This window comes from Peromyscus maniculatus, chromosome 19 (genome assembly GCF_049852395.1).
Source record: "Peromyscus maniculatus bairdii isolate BWxNUB_F1_BW_parent chromosome 19, HU_Pman_BW_mat_3.1, whole genome shotgun sequence".
NCBI lineage: Eukaryota > Metazoa > Chordata > Mammalia > Rodentia > Cricetidae > Peromyscus > Peromyscus maniculatus.
In genome coordinates this window covers 40,851,056-40,872,653 of record NC_134870.1, presented here as the reverse complement: position 1 = coordinate 40,872,653, position 21,598 = coordinate 40,851,056, and the positions used below count along the sequence as shown (strand labels likewise).

Sequence of the window (21,598 nt, the reverse complement as noted above, 5' to 3'; positions counted from 1 at the left end):
TCCCCTTCTTTTAAAGCTATCCTCAAATAAAAGAAGGATACTGTTTTCAGGAGGGAAAGAATTAAGAGTACTTTGAAATATAGCCCTGTATACCACTCCATTTTGTTTTTAGGTGATTGGAAATGGAAAATCGAATGCTAAAATAAATGATAAGAGCTGCAAAATTTATTAGTTTTTACTGTTCCTGGTTATGTCCAGTCTATTTAGAGCATCAAGGCAGTTGTTACTGCAAAACAACTCGGAGGACTGATGAAAACCTAGTTTTTTTGTTTAAATGTATATTGTCAAAATTAACATGAGTAAGAATTAACAAATACAATCACTCATTCTCTGCAAGCAACATTTCTACCTCCGTTTAGGGCTTTTAAAAGCAGAGCTGCCAGGCTTTCTTCTGCTAACTGCTAACTGCTAACTGCTAACTAGATGTTGCGAGGACTTCGTTAAGGTAGTGCGTGTTTGTAGTGTCAACCACACAATGTGTACTGTAGCCATGGTTTGGCCTTGGGGAGTTAAACACATCACTTAACAATCATTCGGCGTCGAATGTGAAATGGTACGCCCGACCGCTAGAAGAAACACTTAGGAAGAAGGTAAGGCACGAGATACAGGAGTTCACACTGTCACTGGCGAAGTCCTGGGACCAGTTTTCAGTGGCTGCAACCTCTCCTTTGCAGCTTTTAGCCATCAAGGGCGCGAGGTGCTGCAGGGCTGAGCGCGCACTCGTCCTAGAACCCGGCACTGCTGCATAGAACCTCACGTTTACCTTTTAGGTGCACAGAAATGCACTAAGATTCGGTGTCTGGGTGGCTTCTGGAGGTGGTGACTCCCTTCCCGGCCCCAGGAAACCTATTCTCACCAGCCTAGCCACCTAGCTCACGCCTTCCTTCCTGCCTATAGGTGAAGCACTCCCGCCCTGACCAATGGGCTCCTTTCATTCTGCAACGGGGCGGGACCTCACGTCACCTCTGAGGCCCGCCCCTCACGTGACGTGCGTGCACGCGTGCGTGCGTGGCGCGGACCGCTTTCCTCAGCGCGTGGCGCCCCCCGGCGGCGGCGCTCCCTCAATGCGACGGCCTGACTCGTACCATCCAACATGGAGTCGCCAACGCTCGGGGAGTCCGTGCCTCGGCCTCCTGGGGCCTCCGGGTCGCCGACGCCGGACGAGGAGGAGGAGCGGCCGGAGGGCAGTGCGCCGCTGGCGGCGGCTCCCGCGGGCGCCGAGGGCGGCAGCGCGGGAGCCGCCGGGCTGTGGGAGCTGCCGGTGGAGCACGCCGAGCGCAGGCCCCAGTGCAGCCGCTGCAGGTGAGCGCGGGGGCCGGGGGCGGGGCTGGCGCCAGGGCGGCCCGGGAGCTGCGGCGCCCTCTGCCGGCCAGGCGGACTCGGACGTGCCTGCCGCAGCAGGAAACCTTTCATCCAGGGTCATGATTATTTAACCTGACTTCCTGCCAGACTTACTTAGTGCTTTCTTTGTTGGTGTTGGTTTGTTTTTTTCTTCCAGACACGGTTTCTCTGTGTAACAGAGCCCCCCGGCTGTCCTGGAACTCGCTTTGTAGCCCAGGCTGGCCTCGAACTCACAGAGATCCCGCCTGCCTCTGCCTCCCGAGTGCTGGGATTAAAGACGCGCGACATATGGCGCGCGGCTTTTTATTGTTTAGGGTAAAACTTTAGGTATTCTGCAAATTTAACTTTTTATACAAAAAGCATATTTCTAAGGAAAATCGTTAATTTATTCTTTCCTGTTTGCATAGAAAATGTGTTTATTCTTGAAAACGGTTTGTTCATGGTGAATGAGCAAAGCTGATTTGTAAATTTGTTATGTAAGCTAATCATGTTCAAAGTTGAGCAATAATATATGCCAAGAGGCATTTTCCCCCTTAATCTTAATTAAATCTTTAAAGAGTGACCAGTTAAAAAAAGAAGACACATTAGAGCTTACTAAACGTTTGATTTACTTTCCCCTCCCAAATAAGAATTACAGTATTATACTCAGACATTTTCTTCAAATATCAAACCACATTAATTCCTTAAGTTAATTTGCCCACAAATTAGTAATTTATAGTATTAGTAGTGCCTATGGAATTAAGGACTATGTAATCAAGTAATATTCTAGTTTAAAATCTGGTATTATTTAAAAGGAGTTTTGTTTTGTTTTTGGTTTTTCGAGACAGGGTTTCTCTGCGTAGCTTTGCGCCTTTTCCTGGAACTCACTTGGTAGCCCAGGCTGGCCTCGAACTCACAGAGATCTGCCTGCCTCTGCCTCCCAAGTGCTGGGATTAAAGGTGTGTGCCACCACTGCCCGGCTTAAAAGGAGTTCTTAAGTTACAAAGTAATTGAGATAAAAGTGTGTATGTGTGTGTACATATGCACACCTGTCAGGCATGATTATGGCAGAGAGAGGACAACTTTGTTTCTCTCTTTCCATCTTTAAGTTCCTGGGATCAAACTCAGGTCTGTGGGCTTTTGCAGGAAGAGCATTTAGCTGCTGACCGCTCACTGGCCCCAAAGTTCCTTTTGTACATTTTTATTTAATGAGATAGCTTTGTGATTTTAATAGTGCTTTCCCTCTGTTTAAGGAAACAGGAAAATTAAGCCTCCCTCCCTCCCTCCCTCCCTTCCTCTCTCCCTTTCTCCCCCCCCTCTCTCTCTCTGTGCATACACGTGTGTGGAGAATAGAGGAAAACCTTGATGTTGGTCCACATTGTAGTCCTCTTGAGGCAGGTCTCTTACTTTGCTACTGCATATGCCAGGCTAAGGACTGTAAATGGATGTTTCCTATCTTGACTGCCCAGTCCCAAATAACTACTCATAGGCTTAATGTTACTTATAAATGCTTGGTCAATAGCTCAGGCTTGTTACTAACTGACTCTTACACTTGACCCATATTTCTGTCTATGCTTTGCCATGTGGCTCATGGTTTGTTACCTAATTTTTAAAATAATTTACTTATTTTTATTTTATGTACATTGATGTTTTGCCTGCATGTTCGTCTGTAGGAGGGCGTTGGATTCCCTGGAACTGGAGTTACAGACAGTGGTGAGCTGCCATGTGGGTGTTGGGAATTGAACCTGGGTCCTCTGGAAGAACAGCCAGTGCTCTTAACCACTGAGCCATCTCTCCAGCTTTGTTACCTCATTTTTAACACGTCCTGCTTGTTCAGTGGCTGGCTGGCGGTCTCCTCTGACTCTGCTGCCCTTCTCCTTCCCATCATCCTTAGTTTGGTTGCCCTGCCTATACTTCCTGCCTGGCTACTGGCCAATCAGCGTTTTATTAAACCAGTTCGAGTGACAAATCTTTACAGTGTACAGAAGGATTATTACACAGTGAGGGGCCCCTGAGCTGAGAGTATAGTCTCAGCTACAGAGCCTTTCTTCTTGTAGGCTCGGGGGATTTGAACTCAGGTCTTTCCCCTGAGTGGCAAGTGCTTTACCCATTGACCGGTGTCTCCTGCCTCTGTGCTTTTGTTTTTTAGATACTGTCATTGTCAGATGCTTAGTGACAGGGATAGCTGCTCTGGCTTTAATGTTCTGTTGCTGCTGCACATAGTAACAAACTGCAGGAATAAGCATACGGGCCCTTAGCTTTCCACTGCATGTGGCACATATTTGTAACTAGGTGTTTCTTTGCCGCTTCTAATGCATAGATTGTTTTCCATGCCTTTGGCTATGGCCATTTGTAATTATTTTGAGATGAACCATTTTTATTTATTGTTTTTTCAGTTCTCTTGTGAAGTGCTGGGATGACAGTTGTGTCCTACCACGCCCAGCTTGTCCACGTTAAGGTCAAGCTCATATTTGCTGAATCCTTTTCCTTCCTATGACCAGATTCTTACTTCTCTTGATGGCTCTTCCTTTTCAGTTAGGAAGGCAGATTTGAAGATGGTACGGGCAGATATTAACTTTTTTCCTCTGCTGAGGTTTTTTTTTTCCTTTTCTTTAATTTTTAAAAAAGTTGTGTTTGAAGCCTAATGAAAAGATGGGGAAAGAGAAGACATTGAAATGGAGTGAATAGAAGTTTCAGGACTAGTCAAGGAAAAAAAAATCCAGAAAAAAAATATCAGTATAGCAATAACAGATGGAAAAAGATTCTTCCTCTTGGAGTATACCAAGAGCGAGCCCAAATTTGAAACCTCCCCTCTCTCCTTGTATTCTCCATCTGCCTTGTTTTTGATCCATTTGCCCATCTGTCTTCTGTCTGTTGTCTTTGTCTGAAGTCTGTCCCTAACAAAGGGCTTTTCTCAATATTTATTGAATAGCACAAAAAACATGGAATGGGAAAAAAATGAGGAATGCTTTTTTACAGAAAATTTTAGCAGACTCTTACAAGGAAAGGAATTATTTTACTGACCTCAAATGACCCGGAGTAATACTTAAAACCACAGAGAGATGTTATTAAACTATATCTACATGTTGCTTCCATATGGTAGATACTTGTTCTATAAAATTACTTTTAACTTGTTGGCTGATTTCAATAAATGATTGCCACCTCCTCCCCCATCTCTGTCTCTGTCTCTCTCTCTGTCTCTCTGTCTCTCTCTCTGTCTCTCTCTCTGTTTCTCTCTCTCTCTCTCTCTCACACACACACACACACACACACACACACACACACAACTATTCTGAGTCTGAGGCATGGAAGAATGCATAGTTTAAAGATCAGAGTTTAGCTTATGTCATAAAAACTGATTGCTTGTGAAGTCCAAGGCAGAGTTAGGTTCTAAGGGTTATATTGTTTTTTGAAAGGCAAGTTAACAGAGTGAATATATAGTAGGGAAATAGATCAAGTATATAGTTTTAAATGGTCTCAGGGCATATTATTAACTTGGTTGCAAGATCTGGCAAAATTTTATTTCTGAAAGCAAGAGATATTTTTAGGAAAAGCTATTCCCACAAACAAAATAAAAAGAAGAGGTATGCAATAAGCCCACTGGCCTTGCAAAAAGGATTAGAAAAATCAGAGCAATAGAAATATATCTGGTTTGTTTGGTTATATGGGTAAGTTTCTTGGCAGACTTACCTTAGTTTTTGAGTTGGGATAACATATTTAAGAACATATTCATCATTTTAACTGTGTTATATGTTTGCATCCTGTGGTGGTTTGAATGAGAATGGTCCCTATAGTCTCATATATTAATGTGTGGTTCCCAGTTGGTGGATGTTTAGGATTAGGAGGTATGGTCTTGTTGGAGGAGGTGTATCTCTGGGGGTGGGCTTTGAGGTTTCAAAAGCTCACACCAGGCCCAGTCTCTTCTTTCTCTGCCTGCTGCTTTGGATTAGCTGTAAGCCCTCAGCCACTGCCCCATTGTCGGCCTGCCTGCCTGCTGCCTTTCTCTGCAGTGTGATGGCCATGGACTTTAACCCTCAGGAGCAGTCAGCAGCCTCCGGTTAAATATTTTCTTTTGTAAACTGCCTTGATCATGGTGTCTCTTCACAGCAATGGAACAGTAACTACGACACATTTTGTGGCATTTAGATTTGTAGTGTTATAACAGTCATCCGCACTATATGAACCCAAAGCCTTTTCATCATCTTAATACAGATTCCGTGTCTTAGGTTTCTTTTGCTGCAATGAAACACCATGACCAAAAGCAGCTGGCAGGGCAGGGCAGGGGGCTTCTTTCAGCTTACGCTTCCAGGTAATGCCTATCACTGTAGTAAATTAGGGCAGGAACTCAAGCAGGTCAGGAACCTGGAGGCAGGAGCTGATGCAGAGTCCATGGAGGAGTGCTGCTTACTGGAGGCATTCTCTCTCTCTCTCTCTCTCTCTCTCTCTCTCTCTCTCTCTCTCTCTTTTTTCTTTTTGGTTTTTTGAGACAGGGTTTTTCTGTGTAGTTTTGGTGCCTGTCCTAGATCTCACTCTGTAGACCAGGCTGGCTTTGAACTCACAGAGATCTGCCTGGCTCTGCCTCCTGAGTACTGTGTTTAAAGGCATGTGCCACCACTGCCAGGCCAATGGAGGCATTTTCTAATGGAGGCTTTTTTCCAATTGAAATTCCTTTTCCCAAATGACCGAGGCTTGTGTCAAGTTAACAAAACACTAACCAGCATACTGTCTCTAGTAATTTTCCATTTACCCATCTCGAGGACTCTAGTAATTTTACTTTTTTCTTTTTGAATCTGACAAAAAAGCAAAAATTCAAGATATATATATATATATATATATAATATATATATTATATATGATATATGATATATAATATATAATATATGATCTTATATAATGCTTTAATGCATGTAACATTCTAAAATGTTTGAATCAGCATATTTCTACAAACACTTCTTTATGATTGAAACGTTTAAACTCCTTTCTTCTCGTTATACATTATCATTATTATCTTCTCTAGGTTGTGATGGTTCTTAGGGCTTTCTTTGTTTTTCATGATTTTGATGCTTTTGAAGGTCACTGGTCAGTTACTTTGTAGAATGTTGTTTAATTTGGGTTTGGCTTGTGCTTTCTTATGACTAGTATAAGGTTATACATTTTTTGAAAGGATAACAACTGCAGAACAGTGTGTCCTTCTTGGCACATCCCATTAGAGTTTCATAATAGGGATGCTTATTTAAAAAGAACTGTGTGTGCAGGTGCGGGTGTGTGTACATGCTGAGTGTTTGTGACGGTCAGAGGACAAGACAGTTGTCTTCCTCTACCTCATGGGTTCTGGGGATCAAACTCAGATTAGCAGGCTTGGAGGAAAGTGCCTTTACCATGGCCCAAGGGCTACTTAAAAATAATTAAATGCATAGGGATGTTCTACTTGGCTGTATTTCTGGACACCACTGACTGTCTGTGCCTGTCGGCCTGGTTCCTGAGGAGGCCAGGAGAGGTTATCAGATGACATCGGAACTGGAGTTAGAGTTGTGAGTTGCCATGTGGGTGCTGGGAATTGAACCCAGGTCCTCTGGGAGAGCATCAGATTCCCTTACCTGATGAGCCATCTTTCCAGCCCCATTGTTACCTTTATTTATAAATTTTAGTTTACATTTTTCACATTTAATTTATATGTATCTGTTAAAGCACTGCAAAGATAATTAGAATTGATGATTTAACTTGAAAATTAAACTTATTCATCAAAATTTTTAGTCTTTTGAAGTAGCAGCTTAAAATAAAACAGTTAAACAAAAATATTTTTTTCTTCCTATTCCTATTTTAGCTATTTTTTTTTCTATTTTGAAAAAATTTAGTTACTTTCTAAAAAAATCCTTTAGGTCTAGCCAGGGTCCGGGTCATCACCATTCCTGTCCCACCAGAAGTCTTCCTGGGCAGTACAACCCCATGACCATTCATCTACTGTGTGAGCAGAGCTTCTGAAATTCTTCCCCAGGACTTGTCCCTACCTTTCTCAGAGGGTGTTACTCTTTTCAGAAATGTCCACATGTTGATTGGCCTCTTCTTCCCCTTCCTCATCCTCCTCTGCTTTTTTTTCTCCCCTTCAATCATGGATTTCCTTAACTGCAGAGAAAGTATCCTGACAGTTCTCTTAGTGGAAACCTTTGTTAGGTCCTTCCTTGGGGCTTTTCAAGAAGTGTTTTTAGTTATTTTGCAACAGAATGACCAACACAGAAATTGGTCTCAGCTATTTGGCTACACAGTGGGGAATCTAGTAAGTATAAATTGAAGACTTGATACTTGGGTTTGAAATCAACAGGCATCAGGAGCAAAGTTGCCTCCCAGTGGGCCAGCAGTGGTGATAATTCCTGATTCTCTGTTTGCTACTTTTTGTCACACTGATAGGGTAGCTGAGAAAACCAACTTAAAAGGGTAGGCTGATTTGGTTTACTGTTTCAGAACTTTCATGGTCATTTTGTTCTTTTGCTTCTGGGCTTGTAAGTGGTGAGACAACTTAATGGCTAAGAGAGCAAAGTGGCTGGTTCATGGTGGGTGGGAGGCAGAGAGAGAGGCCAAGAGAGATGGGCTGGAGACTAGAAAAGTCTTTCAGAGTCATTACCATCCCCCACCCCCATCCCTGTAGCTGGAATTTCTCTAGTCCCACCTGGCCCCGAGGTCCCACAGCCATTTATAAAATAATCACTCAGAGGCTTATATCAATCACCAACTGTATGGCTTATGGCAGGCTTCTTGCTAACTAGCTCTTTCATCTTAAATTAACCCATTTCTATTGATCTATATATTGTCACGTACGTGTTGCTCCTTGGATGGCAGTTTGGTGTCTCCTCCCACTCTCCTTTCTTCTCACTATCTCTCTTGGATTTTCCCACCTGGCTCCATCCTGCCCTGCCATAGGCCAATGTAGCTTTATTTATCAACCATTCAGAGCAATACATATTCACAGCATACAGAAAGATATCCTGCCGGGCGGTGGTAGTGCATGCCTGTAATCCCAGCACTCGGGAGGCAGAGGCAGGTGGATCTTTGTGAGTTCGAGGCCAGCCTGGTCTACAGAGCTAGTCCAGGACAGGCTCCAAAGCTACAGAGAAACCCTGTCTCGAAAACCACCCCGTCCCCCCAAAAAATATATCACACAGCACATCCCCCAGCCTCCTTTGTCCACCTGTATCCTGTCCACTCAGGATACAGTGACCTCTCTAAAGTCCATCAGCTGGCAACTAAACCTTTATACATTCACTCTCAAACCATAACACTTTTCTCCCTAGTGATTTGCACATGGGATATAAGTGACACTAGTTGAGCATGATCATAATGGGGCCCATCTTCTTTTTCGTCTTAGTTTTCACTTTTTATTTATTATACTTTTATTTTTGAGATAGACTTTCTCTGAGTAGCCCCAAATATCCTGGAGGTCTCTCTGTAGACCAGGCTGGCCTCAAATTCATAGAGACCCACCTGCCTCTGCCTCCCAAGTGCTGGGATTAAAGGTGTACATCACCACTGCTTGCTGTGGGCCCATCTTCAGTGCCTCTGTAGCCCTTGACAAATGTGATCTGTCCAAAACAGAGACTATTGGAATTTCTGTAAGGACAGTCAGTGGTCTGTTACAGTTATGAATGAATTCTGCACGATTCTCTTAGCTTCCATACTTATGTTTCTTAATTATGCCCCCTCCCAATACAGAGGAGGTATATGCGTAATGAAAAAAGCTACACATTGCTGGATCTTATAATGGGACATATGGAAACACCTCATAATGTCTCATGACAGCCATTACCTACTCACATATGCCAAATGACTATCCACTGACTTAAAAACAATAACAAAAAGACATTATTTTATGTGTATAGCTGTTTTGCCTGCATGTATATCTGTACATCATGTCTGTGCCTGGTGCCTTTGGAATCTAGAAGGGTGCATCAGGCCCCTGGAACTGGAGTGATACGCATTGTGAGATCTGGGAATTGAATCTAGTCCTCTGGAAGAACAACCAGTGCTCTTCAATATTGAGCCATTTGTCCAGCCCATCTTCTTGACTTCCCTACCAAGTAGATTTTAAATCTTAAGATTGAACCCAGGGCCTCATGCATGCTAGGCAAGTGCCCACCACTTGCTACACCTACAGCTTTTTTCTTAAACTTGTAGCTTTTGTAAATTTGCCAGAGTGTTAAAGACACAGCCAAATCCTGCTGTATATCTAGGAATTTAGGTGGCATCATGGAATTTTGATATTCTTAAATTACTTTTCTTGGCAGGAATCCTAGTGACTTCTTTAATCTGTGGTTGACATCATTGTGAGTTTTGGCAGAGGAAATGCCAATCAGTGTATAAAGCACTATACAAGTGGAGGATGAAGTATTAGGAGACACCTGTCCCAGGAATCATGGCTTCCTGGGCTGCCATTGCAAACCACCACAACTGGAAACTGAAAACAACAGAAATCTATTCTCATATTTTGGGGGTCAAGAGTTGGAGCTTAAGTTGTCACTGGTGCTGGGTCTGTCTGAGATTTTGGGGGAGAGCTGTTCATTGTTTTTGTCTTCTGGCTCTAGGCATTTCTTAATGCTGTTAGGTAGTGGCCCTCCCCTCTTTCATCAGATCTGCCCTTTCCTTATAGCAGCCATTCTAAGCCATCCTAGACTGATCTCATTCGAAGATTCTCAATTACATTTGCAAAGGTCTGATATTCAAATACCACCACATTCACAGGTATTAGGGGTTTAGGACTTTTACATGTCTTTTTAAGGCACATTGTTCAATCCACACAGTCTACTATTTATATCTCTCAGGATATTCTGATAAGATTTTAAGAACATCAACGTTTTTACCTTTTTTAAAAGGTAATATTTTGCCTTAGTTCAGATTTTTATTGCTGTGAAGGACACCGTGAGCACGACAACTCACATAAAGAAAACATTTAATTGGGGTGGCTCACTTGCAATTTCAGAGGTTCAGTTCATTATCATCATAACGGGGAGCATGGCATCTGCAGGCCGATGTGGTGCTGGACCTGAGAGTGCTACTTCTCGCAGGCAACAGGAAGTCGACTGATAGTCACACTGAGGGAAACGTGAGTAAAAGAGGCCCCAAAGCCCACCCCCACAGTGACACGCTTCCTCCAGCAAGGCCACACCTTCTAACAGTGCCGCTCCCTTTGGGGGCTACCACATATTTATACTGAGGAACCATGAGAGATGAGATCTTTGTTCCAACAAAGAGGAGGTTTGTATACCATTTAAAATCAGTGATTCCTCAAGCTCTTTGTTTCTCCTCTGTAACGTAACCCACTGATCACCCACTTTATTCTTGTAAGACTTACGGAAAAGGGGGGCTGCTGTGAGTATTTGGGATGCTCACAGCACCACACATAATGCACTTTGCCTCTAACTTAGAACCCTCACCTCTTCTGTTAGACTTATTGGCCTCCAGTGGGGGTAAAATACTCCTGAACCTGACCAGGAGGCTTTTGTGTTGTCAGATTCTTAGGTGCTATAATTCCTTGGGCAGAACATTCTTGGAATTTGGTCCAGAGCATGTGACTTAGACTGAGAAAGGACTACCCCTTGTCTAACTCAACTGTTGCCATCGGAGGATCAAAAGGATAGCACCCGAGCCCAGAATAAACGAGGGTCAGAATGGCCAAGTTTGTCCCCAGGAACAGCTGCCCAGCTGGGGAATAAACAGAAGGCAGAGAAGGCCTCTGAGTAGTGGACCCAGTGCCACTTAGTGACTCAGGTTCCAAGAAGTGTAGCTTAGTCCATGTCTTAGAATCTAGGTAGATGTGAATGAGTAGTGTCTTCTCTTGAGGGTTCAACAGTCCACTTACTTCATCGCTCTAGCCTTCTGGGAAGCAGGGTTTATTCTTAATCCAGCCTGTTCTTCAGTCGTATCTCTAGCACAGCTCAGATGTTGTGTTCTGCACATGTTTGTCATATGGCCCCTTTCACTAAGCCAGACACTGGCAGAATGAAGATGAATGGAACTTGGCTGTTACCGTAGGAGCCTCCAGAGGAGAAGCACATAAGGCAGTGACTGTGTGCAGCACGAAGGATGAGACTGAGGAGCACAAAGCAGGCTGGGAGGACTTACTACTTCCAGCTTCACAAGAACCGAGCAGCTTAAGCTACTCTTTTTTTTTTTCCTTTTATTTTACAATACCATTCAGTTCCACATATCAGCCATGGATTCCCTTGTTCTCCCCGCTTAAGCTACTCTTTGTTACCTGTTCTTTGCTCACTGACATTATTGTCGTGATTTTCACAGTTATGTACTAGTGGTTCCCAGCTTGCATTTCATTGGCAGTCCAGCTCCCTTTTGTTCTTTTCCTGGAGATCTGGCCTTATATTTTAGGTAAAGGCAGGGCTTCAAACTCCTGAGTCTACTGCCCAAAGGCCTGCAGCTTAGTCCCCTGCCTGCTGGTTTGTGTCTTTCTCCTACATATCCCCACCTTGTTATCCAGAACTGTCCCTCCTAAACAGTTACTTTATGTTCCACTCTTTTCCTTTGTTCTGTTAATTTTTCCCTTTGAGAATCTCTTCCCTTCTCTCTACTCTATGAAATCCTGCTCTATCTCAGGGTCCAACTTAATTGCCATGAAAGCTGTTTCTATCCTTTCTGTTTTTTTTCCAAATTTGAACTAATTCACCCCTCCCCCCGCTCTGTATTCTTTCTTTCTTTGCATATATGTGAAGAATGTGTGTGTGTGTGTGTGTGTGTGTGTGTGTGTGTATGTGTGTGTGATATGTATATGTGTGTTCATGTCTGTGAGTGTGGGTATGTATGAGCTACAGTGCATGGGTCAGAGGTCTGAGGACAACCTTGGGTGCGGGTCCTCACCTGCTGTTCTGAGACAGGGGCTCATTTGCTGCTGTGTAGTCAAGGCTAGCTGACTGCACATTTCCAAGGATTCTCCTGTCTTTCTTCCCCTCTCCCCTTAGGAGCACTGATCATAGATGTGTGGTACTGTGCCAGGCTTTGTGTGGGTTCTGTGATTCTAAACTCAAGTCTTCTTTTTTCATAGCAAGTGCTTCTACGCCCTGAGCCATCTCAGCCCTTGAACGGTTTCTGTAACTCCGGTTCTGGCTACTGTGCTGTTTACTTCCTTCTATCTAGTCTGATATCCAACCTCATATCCTCAGTGACTCTTAGCCATTTTATACCTTTTTGATGGATGCTTGGGCACTGACCTTTTTCTTCTGACTCTTGCAGTGTCTAGGGTTTATTTCCAGCTGTTTTGGTTCTAGTGTTATCCGTGGTAGGGCCTAAAACAGTTCACATGAAGTTGTACCTTAAAGCTTGACGAGCATTAGACCTATGGACTCCATACAGTGTACTGATTAAAGGCATCTGTTCTGGAGTGAGAGCTGTTGTGGCCCCTGCTGTATTCTTGAGGAAGTTATTAACCTGTGTGGGCCTCCAGTTTCTACCTGGAAACTCGGACAGTGCCCCTACCTCCTCTGACAGGTAGAACATTTGCATTGCACCGCTAACATAAAGTGTGTGGCAGATGTTAAGTTCTCCCTCTGCTGCCCCTTCCTCCTCTCTTCTTTTACTCCCTACCCCTCCCTTTTCTTCTGTGAAATATCACTCTTATTATCATGAATAAATTAGTGCTTTTGCTGGTATCCAACCTTTTAATTGCCAGGATATTCTCCCCCACCCTCCAAAATCCAGAGGCTAAGGGACATTAAGAATTTGTGTTAATCTGCAGACCATCGTAAGTCAGTTACCCCTTCTCGGAGGTGCCACCCAGGGGCTCAGTGGGACTTCATTTAATGCAAATGTTGAGTTGATCAAAACTACTTAAACAAACAAACAAAAGCACTTTGGGTGAGATGACCTCAAATCTATGGGTTAATTATTACAATAAGTTCTCATGCAACAAACTAACACTAAACTAAGCCTTAAAATAGTCTCTTTATTTAACAAAAATCAATTTCCTTTATATTTTTTTGAGGAAATAGGCATGTAAATAAAATTAGGAAAATAAAAAAACTTGTATTTAAAAATATAGGCCACTTAGAAAAGAGAAGATGAAAGAATAAACATAAAGAATGAAAGTGTTTTCTAGTAACACGAACCTCTCACTTTATGCTGGTCTTTGGAAAATAGCTTTTCTTTTAACCTTTGACTCCTTGCTGGTGAGGATGGATGTTTCTCTCTTTAATTAGCCTGAGGGAGGGAACCCGGGCTTCTGCTGTACGTGTACACAGAGGGAGGCTTGCTTTGTGTCATGTATGGGCTGGAGATGTGGCTCAGGGGCAACATGTTAGCATGCACACACAGAGCCTAGCTTTGATCCTCAGTACTAGAAGAAAATAAAGAACAGTTTTTTGGGGGGGTGGGAGGAGGCATGTAGATTTTAAAAAAATTATTCAGTCATTATTTATTCAGTATCTAGTATCTGATAAGTAATGAACACTTGATGATATATAAAGTGATTAAAATCTCTTCCTTTAGAAAATTAAATATGGAAGAAAACATGTATAAGTAATATGAAGAGTTACAGAAATAGAGAAGATGCATTTGCGGAGGGGACGCTGATTAATTTGCTACTAGGACAGCTGCTTGCCATCTTCTTTGCTTTTCCTGTCTCAGGCATCCAAACCCGGGCATTGTGGATGCTTACTAGGGGAAAGCTCTCTCTTACTCACACCCATCCTCCAGACTGTTCCATCCATCCATCCATCCATCCCCACCTACTGTCTGTAGATCATCCATCTATCTATTTCTCTTAAAAGAGCAGAAAGTAAAGCATAGCTAACTGACTAGAATAACTGATAATAAAGTTCTCAGCCCTTTTTTGGTTTCTTTTTTGTCATTTCAGTGTGGTAGGGGCTTTGTATAGACGTTGTGGTAGCTTGAATGAAAATGGCGCCCATAGGCTCATATGTTTGAATAATTGGTCCCCAGTTGACAGAACAGTTTGGAAGGATTAGGAGGTGTGGCCTTGTTAGAGGAGCTGTATTACTGGGGGCAGACTCCACCATTCCCATTGTCTCTTTGCCTCATGGTTTCATTTCACCACGAGAGCTCTCAGCTGCTGTTCCGGTGTCTGCCTGCTGCCATGCTCCCTGCTATGAAGGTCATGGACTCTAAGCCTCTGTGACCACAGCTCAAATGAAACGCTTTCTTCTATGACTTGGACCTGATAGTAAGAACAAACTGATCTCCATGGCTCTAATGGAAGTTTCTTGGATCACATTCCATAGATGATTAAAAAATTAGTATGTTTTTCTAATACCATGTATTTATTTATAATTATATACATTTTATTTACTAATACTACAAGTGCCTCATAAACATACATAACATTGATATTTAAAAGGAAGAAATAATGAGGAAATAATCTGTTGAAAATATATTTCCCAGTAATGATAGTAAAATGTTGTCATTTATTATTTATTAGGTAAGGCCTACTGTATGTAACCAAGAGTAAGATGCGCGTCCACAGTACATACACTTACTTACTTCTCTACTGCTGTAGGCATGCCTTCTAGGCAGCTGTTGGAAAATCTCAAGATACTTGACTCTCTGGTGGAGTTTCTACCTGTCTTACAATAGTAAATTTTTTGTCTTAAAATATGTTTTTAATTGCAAGAGTATTTTTACATCACCCCCCGCCCCCCGCCCCCGTTTCCTCTCTCTAGCCCCTCTCAGGTACCTTCCTCCAACCCTTCCCACTGCCCTTCCACTCCCAGGGTCACAGCCTCTTTTCCTTTGATTATTATTGCCATGTATGTATGTAGTATGTATGTATGTATGTATGTATGTATGTATGTTTGTATACAAGTATATAAGTGCAACTTGCTGTGTTCATTTTGTTGTTTGTGTGTATATGGTTTCAGAGCTGAACACTGCATTGGACAACCAATAAGGCGGCTTCTTCCTGGGAAAGGCTAATTCTCCTCCCAGAACTCATTGTCTGTGGTTCTTTGTCTATGGATGGGGCCCTATGAAAAATTCCCCCTTCCACATTAACGTGTCCATTGATGCAGCCATTGTTCCAGTCCTGTTTATGCAGCCATTTCTAGTAGAGGCTGTTTCACAGATGACTTCTTGGTGTTCTGGCTCTTACTCTTGGTGTTCTGCACATTCTTCTTCAATGTTTTCTAAGCCACGATATAAGAGCTATTATATAGATGCATCTGTTGGGGCTGGGCTCCCATAATCTGTTCTCTCCATTTCTGGCTTTCTGTAATGATTTCCATTTGGTGTAAAGAGAGTCTTCTGTGATGAGGAGTATGCACTTATCTGTGGCTATAAGAATAAGATTTAGAATACAGTAAGGAATTATGCTTTTCTAGCAAATGGCAGTAGTAGATTCTTTTCTCATGTCCATGATTTCCCTAGCCCCAGTACGTTGACAAGGTTTCCAGTACTAGGCTTGATTTCTCCCCTGTTGAGTGGACCTTAAGTCTAATTAGAGAGCTTACAATAGTAATTTTTCTCTTTTCTGTTTTTCCTCAACTCCTAAAGTCAGTTATAAAAGAATCCAGTAAGAAAAACAGCTTGGTGGGGGGGAGTATAATAGAATATTATATTCTATGGTTTGTAATATAAATATGAACTAGTCATACATGGAAGAGGTTACCTATGTATTGGATGAAAATTTTAATACGTTAAACATTTATACAGGTGTATTCTTTTCATTGGTCAAACTGAGTGTATAGTTTAAAAAGAAGTCTAGTAACTAGCATTCCTCTTCCAGATCATTCTAGTTTCTTTAAAAGACAGCAAGAATAGTGGGGGGCTGGAGAGATGGCTCAGTGATTAATTGTGCATGTTGCTCTTCCAGGGGAACTGGATTTGGTTCCAGTACCCACAGTACCCACCACAGTGCTCACAACTGCCTATAACTCCAGTTCCAAGAGATCTGATGCCCTTGTCTGGCCTCTTTGGCACCTGCATGCAGATCACATGCGGGTATGCAAGCATGTGCACACACATGGGATAAAAGTGAATAAATCTAAAAAACAAAACAAAACAAAACAGCAGAGGGCACTGTGGGATTTAGTTTTCTAAAGCCTGTTTTAAAATGAGAAAGTTGTTGCCATTTTTGTGTGTGCTGTATTATAGACTTCAGTTAATGTGGTAAAGAGCTGTGGAGTTCTTAACTTTCTCCCACTTTGAGAGCATTAAAAAAAAAAACTGTTGTGTTTTGGGAAATTAGAGTTAAACTATTTTTTTGTGGGTTTGTGTGGTTTGATATATTGTATATCCTAATAAACTTATCTGAGGGTTAGAGAACAGAACAGCTACTAGATAGACATAGAGGACAGAAAATGGTGGCACACACACCTTTAATCCTATCACTCAGGAGGCAGAGATCCATCTGAATCTCTGTGAGTTCAAGGCCACACTGGAAACAGAACCAGGCATGGTGGCATATACCTTTATTCCTAGTACTTGAGATCTCCTGTCTTGCTTGGGAAAGACACATACCTTTAATCCCAGGAAGTGATGACAGGAAGCAGAAAGGTATATAAGGCGTGAGGACCAGGAACTAGAGGCTTTTAAGTTTTTAGGCTTTCAGCAGCAGTTCAGTTGAAATCCATTCTGGTGGCGACTCAGAAGCTTTCAGTCTGAAGTTTTGTGGAAACAGGATCTGATAAGGAGTTGTTGAGGTGAGGTTGGTTGTGACTTGTTCTGCTTTTCTGATCTTTCAGAATTCACCTCAATAGCTGGCACTTTCTATAAGACCATTTAAGATGCATGTTATAGGTTTGCATTTGTGTTTCTTTAGTGAGTAAATATCCTTTAAACTAGTAATGATTCTAAATCTATTCATATATCTTTAAAGTTTACTTTTACTTATGGGAGATGATCTTGATTAAAATCAGTACTGTAATAGGAAAAAGTTTTCAGTGACTATTATACAAGGGACTTAATTAGGTTTTGAAAGATATTTTTGTGGGTCCTAGCATCTCAGATCTATGTCAGACATAACTGCATTAGCCCACAGGCTGTAGGAGTGTGTGTGCTTGCAGTGATGGATTACCCTGCTACTGCCTCACTCACTAGGGAAGCAGCGAGTCAGTCTGTGACAGGTGGCCCACATAGTCATTCCTCCGTCTCTAGTGAGAAACAAAGAAAAAGCTTATTTCATTCAGTTCCCTTAGGGAAATTCCTTGGGAAATCCCTTGTAGTTTCCATTCATATTTTAGGAATATAATTACAATTTATTGGCTTATATAGATTTTTAAAGAAGATAAAGCCCAATGAGTGGAAAAACAATAATGTGTTTACAATGCATTATAAAAGTAGTGAATGGAAAATTTCAGCTCTTTGATCATTCCGTTATAGTTAGTTAGATGTGTAGTGCATATTAAAATAAAAATTGATTGAATTTATTATTTAATATATTTATGCAGCTATGGATTTTTGTTCAATGTATTATCCATCCAAAATGTAATATAAAATAACCTTCAGGTTTAAGTTTAGGTGTATAGAGTTTTTAGTTTTTCTTTTTCAAATATTTGGAGTGAAGATGGTTACTCTGCACTTACTCTTTTATTAAGAGATAGTTTTGCAGCTGAACAGTTAGTCATCAGTGCAGCATGCACTGCAGAGAGGAGAGTATTTAAGGTAACAGACACAAATTCCCGTTATAAAGTCACTCACTAAACAGAGAGCTGTAGTTTGGGGCTGGAGAGAGGCTCAGTTGTTGAAGTGCTGGTCATGCGCGCATGAGAGCCCGAGTTTGGTCTGCAGAGCCCCTGTGAAAAGCCTGTTGTCGCTGGGAGGGGTGGCGCACGGCTTTAGTCCCAGCACTGCTGATGCAGAGGCAGGTGGATCTTTGGGAGCTGGAGGCCAGCCTGGTCTACAGAGTTCTGGGACAGCTAGAACTGCATAGAGACCCCCTGAGTCAAAACAAAACCCGCAACCAAACCAGCAAGCAAAACAAACAAACAAACAAACAAACAAACAAACAAACAAACAAACAAACACCAAAGCTAGGTGTGTTGGCACATGCTACTTTCAAGCTCTGGGGAAACGGAGATAGGAGGATCCGGAGGCTTTCTCGCCAACCAACCTTTCTTGGTAAGGTCCAAGCTGATGGGGACCATGTCTCAAAAACCAGTGTGGATAGCTCCTGAGGAATGATGCCTTAAGTTGTCAACTTGCCTCCATGTGCACATGTATACTCTTGCATGTGCACCTGCACACATACATGCTCACACACACATTCACACAAAAAAACTAAATAGTTAGAAATTGTAATTAGAATTAATTAGGTTATTAGAGACTAAGGTTAAATACATAAGTAATGATATTTTATGAGGTTATCAAAGCATGAGGTGAAGCAATTAATTTTAGCCTACATCATTCATGCTTACAGTGTTTACTCAAAATACTTAGCTGTTTTCTTCAGTAACAGTTTTGCCTTTTACAACCTGCCACTTATTAAGTTGGTCATAGACTATTCAAATGGAGACCAGAAATATGGGGTTTCATTTATAATAGAAATGGATTATTTAAGTACTGTGGAGAACATGAAGGAGGTATGAAATACAATGTGTAAGAAAATGAAAGGATGGGGTAGGAAATTGTGTAGGAGAAGAAAAGCATCTCAGTGTGGAGGTAAGAGGGAATGGGGAGATATTCCTTCGTACACTAGGCATGGTTTGAGATCCTGCTATGCCGGTGTTAGAAACAACAACACAAAGACAAGGCCAACCTTGTCCTGTAGCCGACACTGGAGCAAAACCCCTGCATTATATTAATACGATCTCCGTTGGTGATCAGGTATATGAAGGGAAATCAGGATAAAGGGCTGAAAAGCAATAATATGAGAATAAATGGATTATTTTAGAATGGTGTATTGGAGCAGATAAGGTGAAGAATCAGGTCCTAAAGATAGGTGGGGTTAGTGAAACATTCTGGAAAATAGACAACTATGGCTCCCCGACAGCCTTTGGTTTTTCAAGATTTCTCTGTGTGGCTCTTGAGTCCTGGAACTCACTCTGCAGACCAAGCTGGCCTTGAACTCAGAGATCCACCTGTCTCTGCCTCCCAAGTGCTGGCATTAAAGGTGTGCGCCAGTACTGTGTGGCTATAGACCATTCTTGATACCAGAAACATACAGGACAAGAGTGACAGCTTGCATCATAGCTGGCCTAGGTGTTTTTTTTCTGCCATGATCTTTGTGGCAGTCTAGCATAGCAGTTGGGCTCAGGAGCAAGCTGACTTGCACACAGCACAGCTTCAGACCCACAGGAACTAACAGCTCATAACTAGCAAGTTTCTAGGCTCCATTTTAGGGAAGTGCAAAGTGTGGTGTCTCGATCAGGTCTTTATAGTTTTCCAGGCAATATGCATTCTATCAGTTGTGGGTTGTTTTAATCATATGCAGGGTTGCCTAGTGATAGAGTTGTCAGGGCAACTGAACTGGTTGGCTAGGAAAGGTCATATTTTCATGAAGAGAAAAATGGTTTCACTGGCTTGTTCGTTCACTGTTCTGTTGTTTGTTCTTTGGTAACTGCTTCTTTAAAAATTCAAAAGGCTTTGACAGTCTTCAGATGCAGGGATGGATAAGTAGGCAGCATTTAGACAGGAATGAATTCAAGTTATTCAGTGGGAAAGAAAATCCTGCAGGGGTGAATGCTTATAGGGAAGTGCATCTGAGACCATCCTCTGTTATCCATCCCCATCTTCAGCATCAATATCACCCACCAACCACCAACTTGTCAGAAATACAAATTCACAAGGCTACTCTGTCGGAAGCTCGGTGAGGTGATGGTTAGGCTCAGCAATCTAGCTTAATGAGCCTCTTAGGTGATGGTGATACAAGCTAATATTAGTGACATCTCAAATACCAAATAGGAAGTAGAGAGCATACTCAAAGTCCACCCCCAATGACGTACTTCCTCCAAACAGCCGTCAGCTGGGGACCAAATATTCAAATGTCCAAGACTTACTAGGGGGACATTTCATTCAAATCACCATATTTCACTTCCTGGTCCCCATAGTATTGTAGCAAAATGAAGAAATAGTTGCAAACAAGGAGTGTTCTAGAGCATACATGTAGTTCTGGTTAGACACCATCTTTAAAGTAATGTACTAAATAGTGTACGGATTGATGGCTTAAATTGACCAGGGATCTAACCAGTTCCAGAGAACTAATTTTATTAATAGACTTTTAGAGCATACTTGGTAAATGTTCTTAATGGTTCCTCAATAGGAAAGTAACTTGATTTTTGTACTTAGTTGTATTTAATATTCAATTTTTCAAAACTAAATTTTAAAAAGGCTACAATATTTTGGTTCAACTTATTTTTTATAAAATTAGTCTCATGTAACATTTTCACTGAGTTCTTTGAGGGAGTGTTTATAAAGGGCAGTTTGAGTAAGTTGGTAAGGAAGTTTAGTGATGCCAAGGTTTTTAAAGATCTAAAAATGTGCGTAAGAATTGAAATAAAACCTAAATAATAAATGCTGCATAACACAGCTGATAATGATAGTTATAAAAATGTAGTGTAATTGGTGATTCATCTACTAAATATTTGACATGAATATTCACTACTATGGCAGCACAGAATGCTATAATATTAGGATTTTATCTATAAAATATTAAAGTTAATATTTGTAAAACCATAGCTGTTCTTTGGCGAAAATTTTTATACATTTATTAAAAATTTCCAAATTGAATTCTACCTTACCTATTGGAATACGGTTAGGGTCTAACTTTAAATTGCCTGATGTTATGCTAGAGAAACAAATTTTTATTTGATTTTTTTCTTTGATCATCCTAGTTTATATTTTAGATAAATTTCATGTGAAGAATTAGAATCTTAGGCTTTTTAGAATTTGAATGTTACCCTAGTTCTCCTTTTACAGAAAGAGTTCTTTCTTATAGCAGACCTTGATCTACATTTGTTGGTACGTTCAGATTCATTAATGCCTGTTTGCCCCTTCCTGTGCTTTACTCTAGTGAGCATGAAAGGATTTGTCACTCCTGTAAATCTGTTTATAGTCATGACCGGACGTTCAGCATGAGATAAGACAGGCATACCAGATCATCTCAAAGGGAGCTAGAAGTAGGTGCATTGGTTTTTCCTTAAGTCTACTTAAGGTTCATTGAGGGAAAGAGGCTGGGATCATGTGTGTTTGTTTGTGTGTGTGTGTGTGTGTGTGTGTGTGTGTGTGTGTGTGTGTGTGTGTGTTTTAAGAGTTATGTATTTTGCCAGGCTGTGGTGGCACACGCTTTTAATCTTAGGACTCGGATGGCAGAGGCAGGCAAATCTCTGTGAGTTCA

The 21,598-nt window shown here is 41.7% G+C and overlaps 1 protein-coding gene across 2 annotated transcripts in view; it reads left to right on the top strand.

Moving 5' to 3' along the window:
- The first annotated feature begins 1,035 nt into the window (after positions 1–1,035).
- Dtwd2 (DTW motif tRNA-uridine aminocarboxypropyltransferase 2) overlaps positions 1,036–21,598 on the top strand; it is a 61,542-nt gene continuing 40,979 nt past the window's right edge. Inside the window, exon 1 of one of the 2 annotated variants that reach the window (XM_076555236.1) lies at positions 1,036–1,302. In XM_076555236.1, coding sequence (XP_076411351.1) covers positions 1,094–1,302 — 209 coding nt within the window. In that variant the 5' untranslated portion in view covers positions 1,036–1,093. The remainder of the gene's footprint in view (positions 1,303–21,598) is intronic. The other variant, XM_076555235.1, reaches the window with a different exon arrangement.